The following is a 19,783-nucleotide window of genomic DNA, read 5'->3' on the forward strand; positions in this document are numbered from 1 at the left end:
CGGAGCAGACCTATTGTCGAGGGGCAACCCTCAAGCAGCAGACTGGTGCCTCCACCGTCAGGTGGTCGACCAGATTCAGCTGCGATTTTACGGCTCGACCCCAGGTGGACTTGTTCACAAAAAGGCAGAACACCTGCTGCCCTCTGTGGTTTTCGCTAGGGGGCGTCAACCCTCCACTAGGCGTAGACACTCTGAGCCAGCGATTGCCTAGCATGCGTCTTTACGCGTTTCCTCCGATTCCTCTTCTGTATCAGGTAGTCTACAGGGTGGAGGAGGAGGGCATAGAACTAATACTGGTAGCGCCCCATTGGCCCAATCAGCCATGGTAAGTGGATTTAATCAGAATGTCAGTGCGTGGGAGCTCCCTCTGCGCAGAGATCTCCTCTCGCAAGCTCACGGGATGGTCTGGCACCCCAGGCCGGAGCTGTGGCAGCTCAGAGCCTGGCACCTGAAAGGAACTTCAGGCCTGTCAGATTCGGTGGTGAATACTGTACAGAGCGCTCGGGCAACGTCTACCCGATCTCTGTATACGCTCAAGTGGCGCATGTTCGAGCACTGGTGTGCTGCGCGTCAGCACGACCCCATTGACTGTGCTCTGGGCATCATCCTAGAATTCTTACAGCAATTATTCGATGAGGGGAAGGCGGCTTCTACTATCAAAGTATACTTAGCAGCCATCTCCGCCTGCAATAATGGCATTAATGGCAAATCTCCCGGTAACCACCCATTGGCTTCGCGCTTTATGGCTGGGGTAAGGCGTCTTAGGGTGCCTGTCAGACATATTTTACCCTCTTGGGATTTGCTAGTTGTGTTACGGGCGCTCATGGGCTCTCCGTTCGAGCCCTTGGAAACGGTAGACATGAAGTTGGGTTCTTTAACCCATTTAGGCCTAAAGCGCCTGGAAAAAATGCCTGTAAAACCTATAGGCGATTTCAGAAAAGCCCCCAAAACCTGAAGTTTTTCTAGAAATTCAGCAATTGTGTCAACGCCTACTACATTACTGATTTCTCAGCCCCTGTAACAGATAGGAACACAATTCAAAAAGTATTTGAGAGCTTACACCTGTGGCTTTCATGAGAATTTGAATTTGTATTTACAAATATTTACAATATTTACATACACCTTCTCAAAAGTAAACAAAATATGTAAAAGTGCAGGATCAGCACAAAACAGTAGAAAAAAATGTAATAAGCTATATGACAAAGTATATAACAAAGTGAAATAAAGTATATAACTATATAATTATAAATATATAATTCTTATAGGGAACTATAACTTTTGAGTTGTTTACTTGTTTTATTATGAGCAGAAGGGAATACGATTAACATCTATTTTGTTGTCCGTGTAGTTTTTACATACCAGGGATATTTAATGCTCATTTGGACACTATGGATGGAGAATGGACCTGACAGTGTCAACCTCTGAGTTGTTTACTTGTTGTATTATGAGCAGAAGGGAATAAGATTTTGATCAACAATTATAACTATTTTGTTGTCCATGTAGTTTTTACATACCAGTGATATTTTTATGCTCATTTGGATACTATCACTGAGATACAGATGAACTAGTTTAGTGTCAAATATTCCATTAAAAGGGAAAAAACAGGAATAATCCAAATAAAAAACAAAACAAATTTCAAGTAGATCTTATTTATCAACTGATAAATACTGTATGCTGGGCTGAAATGGAAGGCAACCAAAGCATTCACTATAATAAAGTCAAACGAGGATTCAGTAGCATTAACTGATTATAAACAACATTCTATAGGGACTGATTATTGTTTTGAAATACTAGAATATATAGTAATGCAAAGAATAGAGAGTTGTCGATATAATTCGCTCGTTCACACTCGCTCACTGGAGAAAGTTTTAACAACATAGCAAGCTAGCTTAGTGTTAATATAGCCCTCTATGATACCATATTCCCTTTCATTTACCTCGAGTAAACCTACATTTAAGCAAGTAACAATCGTTAACAACTACAGATAACCATATTCTGTAACTACCAGTACTCACAACTCACTCCTTGCCTAATTTACTTTGAGCTATAATCCTGGCTGTCGCGGAGGAGACGTTACTTTGCAAAGCGAGAAAGCCAACGATTTTTTTTTTTTAAACTACTAATGGCAAAACATTTGAGGCACTATCACATGTCTATTCTGATGCATTTCATTGGCCCAGAGGCCGACACTTTGGGCAAAAACCCCCCTTATACAGAGAAAACGACACAAACGCTTTCCCGGCCTTAAAGGTAGAATGACGCAACAGCGCTCCCGGCTTTAATGGTAGAACAGCGGTAATGCTTTCCCGGCTTAAATGGGTTAAAGACCGCGCTGCTCCTGGCACTGGTGTCAGCGAAGGGCTTTGGTGACATGCAAGCGCTGTCTGTCAGCCCGTTGTGCATTCAGTTTTCGATTGCCGGTGGTGTTGCAGCCTAACGCAGCATATACACCTAAGGTAATGACAACTCCGTTCCGTAACCAGGTCATTGAGTTGGCCGTATTCTCGCCCCCTCCTTTCGCATCAGCGGAGGTAAGCTCTGCCTGGTGTGCGGGCTGCACACTTATGTGGAGCGCACCAGTACGTTCAGGAGATCTGATCAGCTATTTGTGTGCTTTGGTGTGAACGCCAAAGGCAAACCTCTGGCAAAGTCGAGCTATCTCCCGAGGCTATCACTTTTTCTTATACAAGTTTGTCGTTGGAGCCCCCGGAGAAGCTCCGTGCGCATTCTACTCGTGGGGTTTCATCATCCTTGGCCCTGTTCAAGGGAGTTTTATTTGATAATATCTGCAAGGCATCAAGCTGGAGCTCTCGCCACACCTTTATTAATTACTATGTATGTTGGATGTGGCAGAGCCTGGGTTCCTGCAGAGTTCATTGCAGGCAAGTGATCTGTGATCTTCTGAGGCCTGTGAATATGCTAATTATGTGTTCATCTCCCTTTATGTGTTAAAGGCGGATGGCGCAGTTGGGGTGTAAGTTTCATAAGCAAGGGATCAGGGATCCCGTTCACCTTAAATTAAATCATACCCCATATAAGGCACACTGCCACCCGCCACATGAACCTCTCTGAGGGCAAGGTGAATAGGTTGGCGTGTGTGTATGTATGTTGGCCAGCACTGTTGCACGCGTGAATGGACTCGGTCCCAAATGTTACATCGCAGTCCACTGCGATAGGGAACATCTCGGTTACGTATGTAACCTCGGTTCCCTGAGTGGGGACCAGATGTAACATGCTTTGCGTGTACAGTGCCTGTATTTCTGGTAGGCTCATTGCTCAGAGTCTTCAGAGGTAGAGCGACATAGTCACCCCTTATTTAAGGGTACCTGAGGGGGCGGGCTCAGGACGGTGATTAGTCGCAATTCGGCCTTCCGGCGTTAATAGATAGTGCTACGATTGGTCCATAACAGAGTCATGTCTCAAATGTTACATCTGGTCCCTACTCAGGGAACCGAGATGTTTCTCTCCATTGGCAGCCATTAACTTTCTCAGAATACCTGATTGATGCTGAACTTGTGTTTGCTCTGTTTGTTGTGCTGTATGTGATCCATGGCATTGCAGGAGCTGGGACAGGTGATCACAGGAACACTTCCAGTCTTCAATCAGACCAGAATTAAAAGTACCAAACATAAAGGAAAGGTAAATGAAAAAAGTCAGTCAATAAAGTGTGACATTTTAGCTGTATTATACATCATTTTGGTTTGTTTTGATTGCTTACATCACACACTTGATGTACTCCGTCCCATTTTACTCATGTCCTGCTGTACAAGTTGTTATTATGATACTTGATCGATTAACTTAAGTATATTACAATTTTGAATTACACATTGTACTATGTACTCTAGATCAGGTTTATTCAGTAGAACTTGGATCTGTAGATCAGGTTTTGGCTCATCTCTCCTCTTTGTTTCTGTTCTCTAGTCCCAGCAGAATCCACTCATACTTGGAGTGATGGCCGTTGATGTTTCACTCGATGACATCAAGAAGCTAACCCCACGCTTTTCAGTAAAACCCTTTGACCTTAACTTCATTGTGAAAATGTTGTTTATTAGAGAAAATGCTTTTATTTTTTTTAATGATATTTCTCGAATAAAAGCAAATAATCAATGTACTGTTAAAATACAAAGGTTAATTAATTAATAATTTGTATGTGCAATATCAAAACAACAGATTTTCTTTGTTTTAAGTTTGGACCAAATGGATACTATTTTGCTATTGATCCAAATGGATATGTTTTGCTCCATCCAAACCTGAAGCCCAAGGTATGAAGCCCAATATTTACTACCTGCTTAACCACACACACACACACACACACACACAAACACACACACACACACATCCACATGCACATGAAACATGTGAAAAAGAGACTGAGTTCATATACTGTAGACACATCATTTTCTTGTCTGTCTTTTGGATTGTCTCTGCAAAGAAAACAACATTTCAGGAGCCGCTGGCACTGGATTTCCTAGATGCAGAATTGGAAGATGAGATTAAAGTGGAGGTAAGTTTCCCCTTTTCACTGTCTGTGTTATGTGCATGAAGCTTTATAATTGTTACATCATTGCAGTGGTTATATTTCATCTTTTGCATTTTCCCAATTACTTGGTAAAAAGACAAATCACATGTTTATGGCTAAATGTTGTCAAAGCCAAAAGGTTCTGCCTGATTTGTTTGGTGTCATTCTTGTGCTTGTTTATTAATATTATCCTGATTGTTCCTTTCACTTTTGTGATTTCTATCCTTGCACCTTCAGATCAGAAGAAACATGATTGATGGCGATACTGGTAATCGAACATTTACCACATTTGTGAAGTCTCAGGATGAGGTAATAGTCTGTGGCAGAAATGTATTTTGTGTTCAACCTGAAATGGAACATGTTGATGTTGTTATCCCATGTCATTCTCTTTTTCTGATAGCGATATGTGGACCAGGGTGTCAGAACCTACACATGGGGCCATGTTCGTGGGACTGACTACAGGTACATGGAGTAAACAAGCATTCTAACTCAATACTGGACCAATTTCGATAATTCATTCTCCTTGGTAAAAGTTTGGACTAAAAACTTAAAATAGAGCCCAGATTGAAAAGTCCTGAAGTTTAATGTATAGCTTTTGTCAGATTTGACATGAATGTGTGCTCAGCCAAATTTGTGGAATACTTTGTCCACACCATGCGCAAAATGTTTTAATTAAATAAGCAGACATTCCAGAGTGGCTGACAGAAAAGGATTACATTTCTTGAACTAATTTCCACCCAATTAATTTGATAAAGGAAGAATCACTATGAGTCAAACCCTCTAGTATAAACATTTCTGGATGTCCAAAGAACCTTGAGACTCAAGAGGTGAATCTCATTTCTTTATTTGACAATTTCCACCTTGCATTTGAGTTTATCCCCCTAAGCAAGAATGAGATGCAAGGATGGAGGAATCAACCCTAAATGTATATATGCCACTTTTAAAAGTTTAAATGTATATGGAGCTTAGTCCTCTAACTGTTCAGAATGAAACATTAATTAAAACACTTTGGGCCTGATTTACTAACAGGATTGCGCCCATTTCTGGATAAAACGGTATTTACTAAGGGGGCGCATATGAGTAGAGTCGCATATTAACGCTTTGGGGGTATGAACGTGGGAGGGAACGGAAACGTGGGTGGAACGTGGGCGTAAAGCGCTATTTAATGGGAGGAGAGAAGGTAAGTGCGCCTAATGATGTATTGCATGGTATTTACTAAAACTGCCTAGCGAGCGCACGTCTCTAATTTGCGGGATAATTCTCCGCCTCATAAAAGCACGTCTTAACCAGGAAGCGTTTTTTCACTGAGTCTGAAAACGTTGATATGGCAGCAGTTATAAGAGCAAGGCGAAGACATGGACAGAGACAGCGCACAGAAATATTTTTTTCAACTCGTATAACAATTTTTCAGTTAAGCGAACCACAAATCCTTAGACGGTACAGGTTAACCAGCCACGCAATACTTCAATTACTGAACCAGATCAGAGACGACATCGAACCCTCCAACCGGAGATCACATTCCATTCCATCATTTGCTAAACTCCGGACAACATATTATTGGCATCGGATCATTTCCCGACGTAATTAGAACCGTTGATTGCACCCACGTCTACATATTGTAGTGAACCCATGTCCCTGGTAGAAATTATTAATCTGGCCATGTACACATCTATATTGTTATAATAGACAGTTTATGCATTAATGCCACCAATAGCATATTCTTTATAATCGTGTTCTTTTAAACATCTCGCTGTAGGTGATGGCGGGCAGAACAACAATATTCACACATTGAATCAGGTTCAGTGATTGATCGAACGTGAACCAATATATCTATCTCCTCTCCGCTGAAACTTCATTTTCTCTTCCTAAATAAATACCACGGAAAATGCGCAAAAACACTGTGCGTTAATGTGCGACCGCATATTAAGCAGCGGTCGCAATCTTAGTAAATCAGGCCCTATAGGGCAGAGTAAACACAGATTGCCCAGCGCGGATCTGGTTTGATAAATACCCCAGAAAATGCGCAAAAACACCGTGCGTTAATGTGCGACCCCAGATTAAGCAGCGGTCGCAATCTTAGTAAATCAGGCCCTTTGTTCTTGCCTCAAATGGAATTTCTCTTAAAATGTTTCCTAAATTATACTTCATATTGTTTTTTCTTTGCTTTGGGATTTTACCTATTTGTTATTTCTTGTTAAACATTTCTCATAAATGTTAATGAAGTGAGCTATTTGTAAAAGAAACTTCATAGACATTCCCTTATAAAGGAGCACATGCTGATCAACACCCATCGATGAATGTAGTGTCACGCATGCTTTCAGAAGTACCATAATGTTGTTGCATGGACTGTTTAAAAGATGACTTAAGTATAATGCAGTGTTTTAGGGTCAGGGTTAAAATACTTATGTTTTAAGGGTGCTCTTAGTGTCTGTCATTGCATTTCCCATTCTATACTTTTAAGCAGAAAAATGCCCTAAATGCTTTGACCTGTAGAGGGTGCAACGAAAGCAGAAATGGCAGACCAAAATGTTTTATTTAATGATTTAAGTTAATTTACCTTTCAGTTTACCTTTAATATGCATGTATGTTTGTTTGTGTGGGTTTGTGTTTTCAGTTTGGCTTTGGCACTACCAGAGTACAGTCTTCACTACCTTCGTGCAGCAATTGGAGACACCATTACCCAGGCCAAATGTAAGTTTTGCACATCTAACATCATATTTAAGCTTCAAATGAGAAACACATAGCTCATAGATTGCCTGGTGTTGCATTAACAACATGTTTAGAGCTTCCTTAAAGTTAAAGAAGGGTTATGACAAAACATTCTGTGAGGTCATACTTGTTTTCCTGGTGTGTGTTCCTAACTTCAAAGCACTTTACCCCAAAGCCTTCTTTCTTCATTGGCATAGCACCATTTGATCCTCTGTTGTGGTTTCTGTCTTTGCCTATTCTTTCCATAAGATCTTATGACGAACTAAACTATGTGTGGAATTGACTGCGGACTGATTAAAACCATCAGTGCACACTCAGGGCCTTATTTACTAACAGGAATGCGCCCATTTCAGGTGAAAAATAGAGGGTGTGAACAGAAAACGGTATTTACAAAGGAGGCGCATTTGAGTAAAAGCGCAGATTACCGCTGCTGGGAGTGTATAAGAAAAAAATGGGTGTGTGCCGCAAAGAGCTGGGAGGAGAGGCATTAAGTGCGCCTAATTATGTATTCCGTGGTATTTACTAAAACTACCTGGCGAAAGTGCGTCTCAAATTTGCGGGATAATTATGCGCCTCATAAAAGCACGTCTTAACAAGGAAGCGCGTTTTAATTGAGTCTGAAAACTTCGATATGGCAGCAGTTATTAGAGCGAGGCGAAGACACAGACAAAGACAACGCCCAGAAATGTTTTTTTCAACAAGACTAACACTTTTCCAATTTCTAAATTGTAGAGCCAGAGCGGCATATTCATTTCACCTTCCATGTTTATTTTGACGTTATAACCAAAATAAGTGCCAAGGCAACCGAATGTCTGAACTTCAGTTTCCCCTGCCCTGTCCACACTACAAGTCCAGTTTTTAAATGTATCCGCCGAGGGCAGCGTTTTTGAAAAGCATTGTTTTCAGTGTTGGAATACACTGTTTTAAAGTAAGGGGTGTTGTGTATTCCTACCAGACTATTAAACGGGATTCTATGGGCAGTTAACCTGGCTATTAACTATCCTAGCTATCTCTAGCTTAGGAAGCAATCTTAACAGTTTGCAGGTTTGCAGCCTGTGTGTGATAAACTCATGTTAATATGACAATATGAACTTTTGAACATAAACACGTTAATATGAAGCTGCACAGGCACACTGAGGGGTAGCCATAGCAACCCAGAAACTCAATGTTCATTGAAAAGTTTAATTTCCCAAAATCAGCTCACCAGTAAAGGACAGTCATGAACTTTTAATGTGGACGGGAGGGCTAAACGGAAAGATATTTATGAGATTCTATATTTACCCGGGTTAGTTTGCTGTAACCTCGTCAACAAAAAGCTCTAATTCTAACTCATCATCCATGGTGGCAGGAAAACGCAGGCTATGTCTACCCTATTTTAGCGGGGTGCTATTGACACTGTTGGGCGGGGTTAGGCGCTAATGACAAGACAACATTCTTGTTTGATAAATAGGATGAAAAACACTGTGCGGTAATTTGCGCTTTGGCAAAGGCGTAGATAAAGCTGCAGTCACAATGTTAGTAAATCAGGCCCTCAGTGAGGTTACATGGATTCAAATTACTGGCTTAGTCTGACTGAAATAGAAAGATCCATTTAATGTAAACACCTTTATTCAAATAATTGCGGTCCAACTACGATCGGATTGACACCCCGAGATAACTCGATCCGATTTGGTGGTTAATCGACAACAATCAAACACCTGCTTTTATAGCAGCAAAATATTCACAATCAAATGTACACATTTTTGTACACAAACACAATTTGAAATATGCATGACCAAGACCATTCACCATTTTCTTTGCCCTCAGTTATCGTACCTTCATGTGCTGCATATTTAGAAATGGCCAACAGAAAACGTATTTACTGTATAATCAACGATAGCAGGTGCCCGCTTGTAAACATTCCACATTTGATTTGAACAGACTCGGCCAATGATTAGAATTATTCACTGCCATGTATATTGAGATAATAGCAGTTTCCCACCCAAAATAGCGTAGTCCGACTAAAGCTATAGTCGAATTAATACCTTAATGTAAACGTACTGACTGTGACCACCCCCCCTTTTAACCTCAAAGCACCACTCCCCACTCTAGATATAAACTTTATTACAGGCTCAAGGCCCACATGGAAGATGCACAATACATATAATCAATAAATTACATATAAATATACATACATACATACAATTATCATAAATACATATAAATATACAAGGAAAAAGGGCTAAAAAAGGCACTTATGCCAGTGTTCCCAGATCTTAGATGTGTACTTGACAGAGCTGCAGCCAGGGTCTGTCATCAGATCAATTCTAACATTTGAAAAGTGGTCCAGCTGACACATACACTTAAAAGTAAGGTTCCTCAGCAAGGCCATGAAGGTGGTTAGACCCATATTACAGAACAGCTGACTGGCTCTAGTACTCCTGGGTTTCTTCAGGAGTATCCTAAGACAGTCATTATATGCTACTTTCAATTTACGCAAGCTCTCCTTCTTGGAATTCCCCCAGAGTGGAGCTGTATAGAGTAAAGTTATTACTAAAGTTATTTTATAACATAACAATCTCCCTCCCTGCTTCTGTTTCAAAGGAATCTTTTCCAAACTTGAAACTTTCAACATCACGACAATATTATTATTCATGGCTCTCCAGAATGAATAAAATATTGTGTAAATCATCCTGTCTTCTTCTCCTCTGATGAACCTTCCTCCCTCTATTTCTCTGTCCCTTCCCTTCCTTTTACTCCCCCCCCCCCCCCCCCATCTGTCCCCTTTTGTTTCTGTCCATCGTCAGCTTGGACCCCCTCAGTAGACACGGGCAAGTATTCTTCTCTTCACTTCTCACTTCTTCTCTCATAGTTCCTCTGTTATCACACCTCAGTCCAGCACCATGTCCACATTACTGCTCAGCTCTCAGGACATGGACGGACTGACACAGACCCACACGTGTGCTACAAACTACTCAAACTGTATAGAAGGTTTTAAAAAACATTACAATTCTCAACTGCACCATCATCAGATCATTTTGGAATCATTATGGGAGTGCTAACAAGGTTTCTGCCTCCCTCATCGCTCATATAACTAGAGACTATCTGATATTGTGTCTGCCCCACCCCAGTGTGTGTGTGTGTGTCAATTATTCTTCACTGCTCTCAAAGCTGGATGGCATAGACTGCAGTATTGGAATTTCAAAACTACATCTTAACAGCCAACCAAAATTGTTTGACTTGCACTATTTTCATTCAGAGCTCACTCTGTGAATACAATGTTGTTGACATTTGGCCATTGTCATTCCAACCCAATTTCTTTCTCCCTTCTTTGTCATCCATGTATCTCTCTTTATCACAATGTCAGGACAATAATAGTCCAACATACACATTAAGGATATGTGTGTGTATGAGGGTTGTTTTTTTTTGGTGTACGTGTGTGATAGAGAGACAGACCGAGGTAGTATGCTTTTTATGCTGTCTGTTTACTCTTGCGAGAGAGCTGTATATGAAATCTTGTCAATCTTCAAGGGAATGATTTGGGGATTAAGTTTGACATTTCCAATCCAGCCCAGTGCCTTGCAAAGGAGATTCTTTCGTCAACCAGAGCAATGGTGAAGTTTGTGAGCAGGTTTTATTAGGGAAGCCACTCTTACCAGAAATTGTTGACATCTATTACAGAAATGTCAACCAGTTTTTGTCCACCAAAGTAACTTCAGGACTTTTCAGTTCTGACTGGCACATGCATCCTTCACATTAGACTGGTTTATATTCAACTGTATTGTCATTGCACAGAGTACAAGTACTGAGACAACGAGAGTGTGTGTGTGCGGAGGGGGGGGGGGGAGGGGGGGGGGGGGTTGTGGGGTCGTGTTGTGTGATTGGTGTGTTTGAAAATATGTGTGACTAAACAAATGGTCAAGTAACAAGGGAAGATGTTGTGTAAATTGTCTCTGTACTTTCTAAGTGGTGTACGTACGCTTATGAAGATATAATTAAGGCATATTATTAAGGCAAGTTATCATGTAAGTCTTGACTCATCCACCTCACTTAAAGTATTTTTTATGCATAGTGACATTGACATTTTTTCATTATAGCCATTTTATGCTTGTAATTTATATTTTCAATACTGAATACTTTCAGTATTAATAAATACTAGTAGAAGTAGTTTTTAAGTATGAATGACTATGAGTATGAATAAATCACAATAGTAAATACTCAAGTATCCACTTGAATTATACATTTTGAAACAAATCTTTCAATTTTCTGACTAGTTTCTGAGACCTTGCAGGTGGAAAAGTTTGATGAATATGGATTCACGTTCATTGCACAAAGGTAAGGTCACCGAGTTTAAAGATTATGTTTCTTACTTCTTTTCTTAATTACCTCTTTGTTAACACCAATTTTACAAAAAATATCCACTAGGCTTTGTTTCCTTTGTTTATTATAGAATGAACCTGACTTGAGTTAAATCGGATTGACTAGAATATCATTATTGTGATTAGGGAGTACTGCACAGACCTGAAGCCCTCGAACAATAACACAGAGTTCCTGATTAACTTCAATAAGTATATTGACAGGAACACCCCCAACCACCCTCTCTGTAAGTATATCAGGCCACACTGTGCCCAGACAGATATGCATTTGTGTTTCATCAGTGTTGAAAAAGACATGTCAAAGAGCTGTTTTTTCTGGCATGTTCTAATCAACATACACTAGAGGTGACAGTGGTTCAGGAGGTAGAGTAGCCGTTCAGTGATCGGAAGGCTGCTCTTTCCATCCTGACTCCTCCTGACCATTACATTATTTTCTACGTGACAATAACATTGGGGCACATACAGATTTGTTCAAATATATATAGCATAAAAAAATCTTCAGATTCAAACCCTTGCTTGTACTGATGAGTGGCTCTTGTGGTTTAGGCAACAGTGCTCTGGTGAACAAACTGCTCTTGGACGCTGGGATCACATCAGAGCTGGTCAGGAAGTGGTCAGAACAGAAGCTGTGAGTGCTGCCCTGTCAACACTGTGATCTTGAGATTGGTTGAGTGTGGTTACATTACAAATCTTTCATTAGCTGGTTATGGAAAGATACATTTTTCCTGATTATCATATCTGACCTATAATGTGTTTGAGTTCCACAGAAGTGATAGGGTGTCTGCTCGCTTCGTGGCCACAGATGGAGGAATCACACGTGTGTATCCCAGCAGGTGTGTGAAGATCAGGGCAGTGTGAAGTTTCTTGTCAATCTTCAAGGGAATGATTTGGGGATTAAGTTTGGCATTTCTAATCCAGCCCAATGCCTTGCAAAGATGATTCTTCCGTTTAAACAGAGCAATGGTGAAGATTGTGAGCAGGTTTTATTAGGGAAGCCATTCTTACCAGAAATTGTTGACATGGTGAGAGTGGTTGATTGTGGTTACATTACAAATCTTTCATTAGCTGGTTATGGAAAGATACATTTTTTTTTTTTACATCCCAGCAGGTGTGTGAAGATCAGGGCAGTGTCCTGCGTGTGTGTGTTTGTCAGAAGGCTAGTGTTGAATATCCAGGGATTAAGGACAGAGATAAATTAAACTACTCTACCGTCATTTAGCAGACACTATTATCCAAAGCAACGTACAAGGGAGAGATGTGTTCAGTGTAAAGATTAACGTATTGATTGTGTGTGTGCGTGTGTGTGTGGTCTTTCCCACAGTGCTGGTCTTGATTGGTCAGAGAGTACTTATGATGCATATGAGATATATGACGTGTTTGAAGCATACAAGACCTACAATATGTTTGAGACGTACGAGTCAAGTTTTTACAAAAGGAGCCTGGACAACGACCTTTACATATTCACACCACCAGTCTACAACCCCCGCTCCAATGGTAGGTCTTGTTGCCATTCCTGTTTGATTGTCACTGCATGTACTGTATATGAATACGTATGTAAATGTATGTGCATTTTTGCTAACAATCATGATTGATTTTCTTTATTCTAGTCACAGTTGACTCGATTCTGGTGAGCAAGACTGTGGACCTCAACATTGATGATGTCAAGCTCAAACCTGCAGGTAGATGCACTAAGACATGTAAACCAAATATCCACTGTATAATACTTATCAAATGTTATGCACATATTTTTGAGCAAAATGTGAACATTTCTTACATTTCCAATGCTGTTTTGATGTTTTGATGTTATTGCCATGAAAAGTTTGCCATGACTTTATTATATGATTACATCATGCTACCATGGTACATAAAATATGTCACTAGAGTCAGCCATTCATAATGATAATTGGTTGTGCTGTATTCGCCATTTGGCTAATAATTATTGGTACCACTTAACAATAAGGCTCCATTGTAAATGGTTTATAAATATGTTATTAATTAGGTTGTAAACCCTTTGTAAGTCATTAATAAGCCCTTATAAATTAGTTATGAACACAGTTTGTATACATCGATGCAGGCTCACTATTTGGGAAGATCCCCATCTTGGCAACCCACTGTCTATCCCTTAACTTTTTCTACTAGCCTAATTGCAGACTCCCTCACAACGTGCCCCCCCCCCCCCCCCCCCCCCCTCAAAAAAAACTTTGCAATAAGGCTCCATTTTGCCAGTTACAAATGTTTGTAACTGATTACTGGATGATGATGTGTTTCACACTTTACAATAAGGCTCCGTTTTGCCAGTTATAAATGTAAGTAACTGATCAATAAAGGGTGATTTGTTGTGTAATGGGTAGTAAGCAGCAGGGCCGCTGACAGGTTTGGCTGGGCCCGGGACAAAATTCTCTCAATGGGCCCCCCCCAAAAAAAAACCACACACACCTCTACTTTCTCAGTCCCCTCATGTCAAGGGTACTTTTATTTATCGCCAGACCCACGTGTATGTCCGCTGAACTTCCAGAGAATGTTTGGGGAACAAGGCAGAGCCCATTCATCTGGCGAGTGTCAAGTTAACGGCAATCAGAAACTAAGTTACAGGCTACCCTAAAACGTCACGTTTATAACCCATTCGTTACATCCAACTCTATCTAAATGGCAATTTCACACGTTGCCATGCCACTGGCTTATTTTCAAGGGCGTAAAATTGCGTATGGACACTATGGACGTGTCCATACCAATATTTGGATACGTTTAAAATGTCCATACCAATTTTGAATGGGTAATTGCACGGCATTCGGGAAATAAATGGTTAATTTTACCCTCATGCCTACCTTCTATCAAAGACGGTGTGTCATTGGTGGGGACAGCCTTGCTATCTGTGATTGGCTCATCTTCCTGCACTAGTTATCCAAATCAACAGTAAGTTTATCACAGAACAGTCTTGTAAAAACCTGTTCGGTCACGTCCCCCTTCAGTGAAATGTCGCTTCACACACTGTGGAGGCGGACGTCCGAGCTGCTAAAATGACATCTAAGTTTTGTTTAATTTATGCTGTCTAAGTGGCTGTAAATGTCGTGGCTTCCACGGATTGATGTACAAATGCACAACGAACTGATTGCACTCGTTTAGTCCTCATTTCTCTGATCTGATCAGTCTTGTTTTAAGCTAGTCGGTTAAAGCTACGGTGAGCATCTTAGAACTCTGTGAAATGATGATAACAAACTAACCGTATTCATTGATCAAATAATACAGAAAACCAATCTCCACCAGCCAGACAGGTATACTGTATTTCATGTGGCTTTCAAATGTGTAATTGACAGCTTAAATGTACTGTTATTGTATAATGTATCGTACAATTCAAGGCCTATTTGGACATTGTGCTATTTGAATAGGATGCTCCAACAGCAAGTGTGCCGGTTTGTAGTTCAGATAGAGGACAGTTGGATTTATTTTTGTGGGAACTGTACAGAGCTAATAAATGTTCATTGGTAACTCTAAGTAGCCCTCCGTCTACATTTCCACTTTTATTATTCACACTTTTCATACTTATCTATGCAGTGTGCACTTAAAACTTCATCAGTTCATTTATACAAAATGCCCTACGACTGCAGCACCCAAACTCATATTACTTGCTTTACTTACAGATCCTGAAATTTCAGAAACACATGTAATAACAAAACATCTTACACATGCCTTGGCATGTGATAATGGTAAAGTCACCAGACACTTTAATGATTTGCTTACCAAAAAAACCCAATTCTCAATCTTGCCAATCTTGTCCCCTGTGAATCAAAAGGGATTTGTCACTATCCACCCCAGAATTGGTTAAAATGCTGGAAATTGCATCTAAAAAATGCAAAATTTTCGGGGGGAGGACCCCCAGACCCCCCGGCTAACCACCATCAACCTACGCACTCATTATGTCCCCACCAATGTCAACACCATTGTTACGCCCTTGCTTATTTTAAACCATGAGCCGCGTTACACTGGCTGTAATTCAGCTGACTGGGGATGATTCTCAAATCAATTCAGCCTGATTGGAGTGCGCAGCGCGTGCCTGCCTGAAACATTCGATTTGGACATGGGCCTATTTGCGGGGTAATGTGCATATTCTAAGATTCAATTAGATATAGGCGTATCAAACACAGTGTTATAAAGCCGTTGTGGTTATCAAATTATCCAATGCCCCCTGTCTGTCTGATATTGATCTCCGTGGGACTTGCTCATGTGGTGCTGCGCTAATATGTTTGACACGCCTCCTGTGCCTGTGTTACTTGACGACGAGGCTGGAAAAAGTTGTCCGTGTCTTAAGGCGGCTGCTTGCTTCAGCGTTGGGGTTAATTGTTGCGGAAAATGTACTCAGTGCAGTTCATGCTCCCAAAGGTTGCGCGTGTTGTCATGAGCCTGCCATTTGCTTGGCAGATAGAAAGCTGTTTCCCTAACAGAAAGTCTGAAGCTCGAAGTTCTTTTCAAACCTTTGCTTGGGTAGCACTGTTAAACTGAGCAGACATGCAGACTACATTTTAGTAATCTCATCACGTAACATTCGTTTTCTAAAAACAATCACATAGTATTGCATGTTTTACTGTGGTAGAAAATACGTTAGTATAATGCTAACGTATATGGGAAATCCTATAGACACGGCGCTAGGTATTAGCATCAATTAATTCACGTTAATGTTTTTGTATGAGCCTGACATTTGCTCTGCAGATAGATAACAGGTTCCCTAACAGAAAGTCTGAAGCTTGAAGTTCTTTTCAAACCTTTACTTGGGAAGCACTGTAAAACTGAGTAGACATGCAGAAAATTCCTCTCTTTTTCGCCTTTCTTTCTTTTTCAGGGCTCCTGACTTGTGCATGTTGAATCGACTACCGTAATTGGCTCGCGCACTGACCACTAATGAAATGATGTCGTCTTTTTTCTTCTCCAAAGACCAAACCATTTGGCATAGAGGCAGTGGCGGTTCTACGGGGGGGGCATGGGGGGGCAGCTGCCACCCTAAAAAAATATCTTGCCACCCCAGTTGCCACCCCAATTGCCACCCTATTTTAATATATTTTATTTATCAAAATCCATTTTCAATGATCTATCCACAGAAACTCAGCCCTCATCTCCTTTCTGTCTATCGTTATTGACTCTTTAAAATATCCCCCCCTCCCCTCCGGAATTCTGAAATGGTTTCACCCCAGGAGAGACTTTATTCTCATTTCATCGTAAATGTCACTCTACGTCTTCTTGCCTGATGAGAAGTGCGGTGCAGTGCTGACTGGTTGGTAAAAATTGTTTCCCCCTGATAGCCTTATCATAGACTAACACAGTCCTGTCCTTTCTATATTAAATGCATTTTGGTTCCCAATTGAATTAAACCCGAACCCAATTCCTAAACCCAGCTGTCTTTATTATCGATATTTTAATGTTGATTAGCACGCTAGTCATGCTCCGCTAGCATAGAAACTATAGAACGTCTAGTTACTGCTAGCTTTCTATCGGTTAAATTGCAGAGGTGACACTAGCAGGTAGTAAGTCATATTTTCCCTACCTATATTGTTAATTAAGTAATATTTCTTTATCGTTTCATTAAAATGTGCTGGCGGGGTCTGATTAGCTTTTGTTGGAGGGAGGGATGGTAGCACTAGCTCCCCTGTGCTACTCAGAAAGATTAACAAGTGCTATCTAGTAGTGGCATGGTAGTTTAATGTGAAGTGTTGACTTTATTACCTAGCTATCTGGAAACTGTTTACTGGTTATTCTAACTTGGTTAAATAAAATAAAACTGACTGGACTTGACTTGGTTTTAATCATCTACTAATAATTTTTCATGTTTATCTAATCTATATCACTAGGGAGGGAGATGAGGAGATTGAGAATTTTGGAGTATTTTTTCAGCCAAAGAAAGCAAAGCTGGAAGGAGAATTAGAAAAGCAAAGTCAGACAGATAGGCAGTAGCCTACACTAGAGGAAGAGGCGAATGGAGAGAAGAGCCAAGACAATGTTACAAGGCTACAAATGTTTTGCTGGCATAAAGTTTAAGTAGAGGAGGGTGGGTTGATAGTACTTGTATTGTTCTGATCCAATGTTTTGCCAAAAATAAAGCAGGCATACAGTTTAACCCTTCAAGTCTATTTTTTCTAAGATTGATTTTATTATTCAGAATTAAGATCAACTTGAAATGCAGTTTGATATAGGATTTATATGCTTTTATTCAAAAGGTATTTTACTGTACACATACGTGGACACCATGCCACAAAGGGACACACCCAGTGTATTTTATATGGGCAGCATAGCCAAGAGGATGGTGGGGCATGTCTCTATGATATTTATAACATCCTGAAGGAATAATCATCAGTTCAGTAATTTTACCACTTACCTTAATGACCATAGATATGGCATCTGAATGGATGTTGATCATTCACATTCTGAAGGAATTCTTATGCAATTATAGATAACACTGATGAGGTAGTGTAATCAGTTTTCCTTGGTGTTACAAACAATTGTTATATGACTATGTGAGATAGAACTATTCCCCCCCCCCCCCTAAATTGCTCCCCGCACCTCCGCCCCCCCTCTGGACCTATCGCCCCCCCTCTGCCACCCCAGTGCAAAATCTCTAGAACCGCCACTGCATAGAGGTGATAGGGGGTTATTGGCCGTTTTTTCAAGGGCAATGAAGGCAAACAATCTAGGAGTCATTAATTGAATGCAAATGAAGCACTCTTCTTCTCTAAATCAACACATTTTGAAGTATACATACAATAATTAATCCCAACTTCATGGGGGTCCAGTTATGGGCCCCCCCCCATTCCAGGGCCAGTCCAGGGCCCGGGACAACGTACCCGTTTGTCCCCCCCTGTCGGCAGGGCTGGTAAGCAGTAACTTGATCTTGGATGGATGTATACTTTATTAATCCAGATGAAAATTTTAGGACATCCAGTAGCATCCAGACACAACATCCACAAATCACATCCACAAAGGGAGAACACGTTCAAAAGGAGTGGGAACAGAACGGAAACAAAAGAAGCCCCCTCCTCCCCCCATATAGGCAAGATATAAAACTCAAGCTCCCTATTTGCCGTGGGCGCGCTGGTCTGTGACCATCTGACCTATGTCGTCACGTCACTAGCTAATAAAGAAAGCACAATTAGAAATATTTTCTTTCTGGAAAAGCAGATAAGACCATAGTGTGCATCCCATGTAATTCAAATTCAAATTGAAAAATGGATGTTTTGTCTGGATGCTACTGGATGTCCTAAAATTTCCCTCTGGATTAATAAAGTATCAATCCATCCAAGAGGAAGTTACTGCTTACAACTCATTACACAACAAATCACCCTTTATAAATCAGTTACTAACATTTATAACTGGCAAAACGGAGCCTTATTGTAAAGTGTGAAACACATCATCATCTATTTACAAACATTTATAACTGGCAAAATGGAGTAACAGATACAAGAATGGTAGAGAGTGTGCCATTGGGCTAGTAGAGCAAGTTAACCCTTCAGGGACAGAGGCCTGTTTGACCTTTTTAGGAAGTCTAACATGCCTTGATGTTTTTGTATATTTCCCCTAGCTATAAGTATTGATGCACAAGTGGCTTATATGATTATGTTATAGAGGACATCAGCAATAACAACATTAGAGTAAAAGGAATGTAGTAAAATAAAATTGTATTTAAATCAAATGTTAAATCACCCTTACAAATACCTTTATTCAGAGGTGCTCAGAATTTGTACAAAATACATATGTGAGTTTAGCATTCAGAAACTGTGTGTGGTTTTACTACTACATATTTATAATAGCAGAGTAACCTGTTTCTCTCTCAAATGTGTGTCCCTACAAATGCATATTGATGAGCTACCTGGGAGACCTCAGACAAAGACAATGGCCATTGCATAATGGCCCTGGAATGTCTTTATGGATCACTTCCCCCAGAGGTTTTCACGCCACACCATTGCCCAATGGAGATCACTGAATCACCATTACTTATCATATGAATGGCTGTCATTTTCTAATTGGTGGGTCCTTAGGAACAGAAAACTCACTGACAGACTGAAATGTGCATCAGCTCAGCTATATTCTTCTTACAAAGTATTTATTTATATTACATTTTCGAACTTTATATAATTTAAAAGAAAAGGGTCCAAGGTTCATGTGGGTTGCCAAGATGGGGATCTTCCCAAATCGTGAGCCCGCATCGATGTATAAAAAT

At 40.5% G+C, this 19,783-nt stretch overlaps 1 protein-coding gene across 1 annotated transcript in view; it reads left to right on the forward strand.

Moving 5' to 3' along the window:
• The window catches only part of LOC308375594 (voltage-dependent calcium channel subunit alpha-2/delta-1-like), a gene marked incomplete at its 5' end in the record, with an annotated part of 107,909 nt that overhangs the window by 65,107 nt on the left and 23,019 nt on the right, over positions 1–19,783 (forward strand). Inside the window, 13 exons of the mRNA XM_080851756.1 lie at positions 3,562–3,639; positions 3,922–4,005; positions 4,188–4,262; positions 4,433–4,504; positions 4,757–4,828; positions 4,920–4,981; positions 7,134–7,210; positions 11,482–11,542; positions 11,713–11,810; positions 12,130–12,211; positions 12,351–12,416; positions 12,905–13,077; positions 13,191–13,262. Of these exons, the coding sequence (XP_080707882.1) occupies positions 3,562–3,639; positions 3,922–4,005; positions 4,188–4,262; positions 4,433–4,504; positions 4,757–4,828; positions 4,920–4,981; positions 7,134–7,210; positions 11,482–11,542; positions 11,713–11,810; positions 12,130–12,211; positions 12,351–12,416; positions 12,905–13,077; positions 13,191–13,262 (1,072 nt within the window). The remainder of the gene's footprint in view (positions 1–3,561; positions 3,640–3,921; positions 4,006–4,187; positions 4,263–4,432; positions 4,505–4,756; positions 4,829–4,919; positions 4,982–7,133; positions 7,211–11,481; positions 11,543–11,712; positions 11,811–12,129; positions 12,212–12,350; positions 12,417–12,904; positions 13,078–13,190; positions 13,263–19,783) is intronic.

The sequence above is a fragment of the Sprattus sprattus genome (genome assembly GCF_963457725.1).
Source record: "Sprattus sprattus genome assembly, chromosome: 14".
Lineage (NCBI taxonomy): Eukaryota > Metazoa > Chordata > Actinopteri > Clupeiformes > Clupeidae > Sprattus > Sprattus sprattus.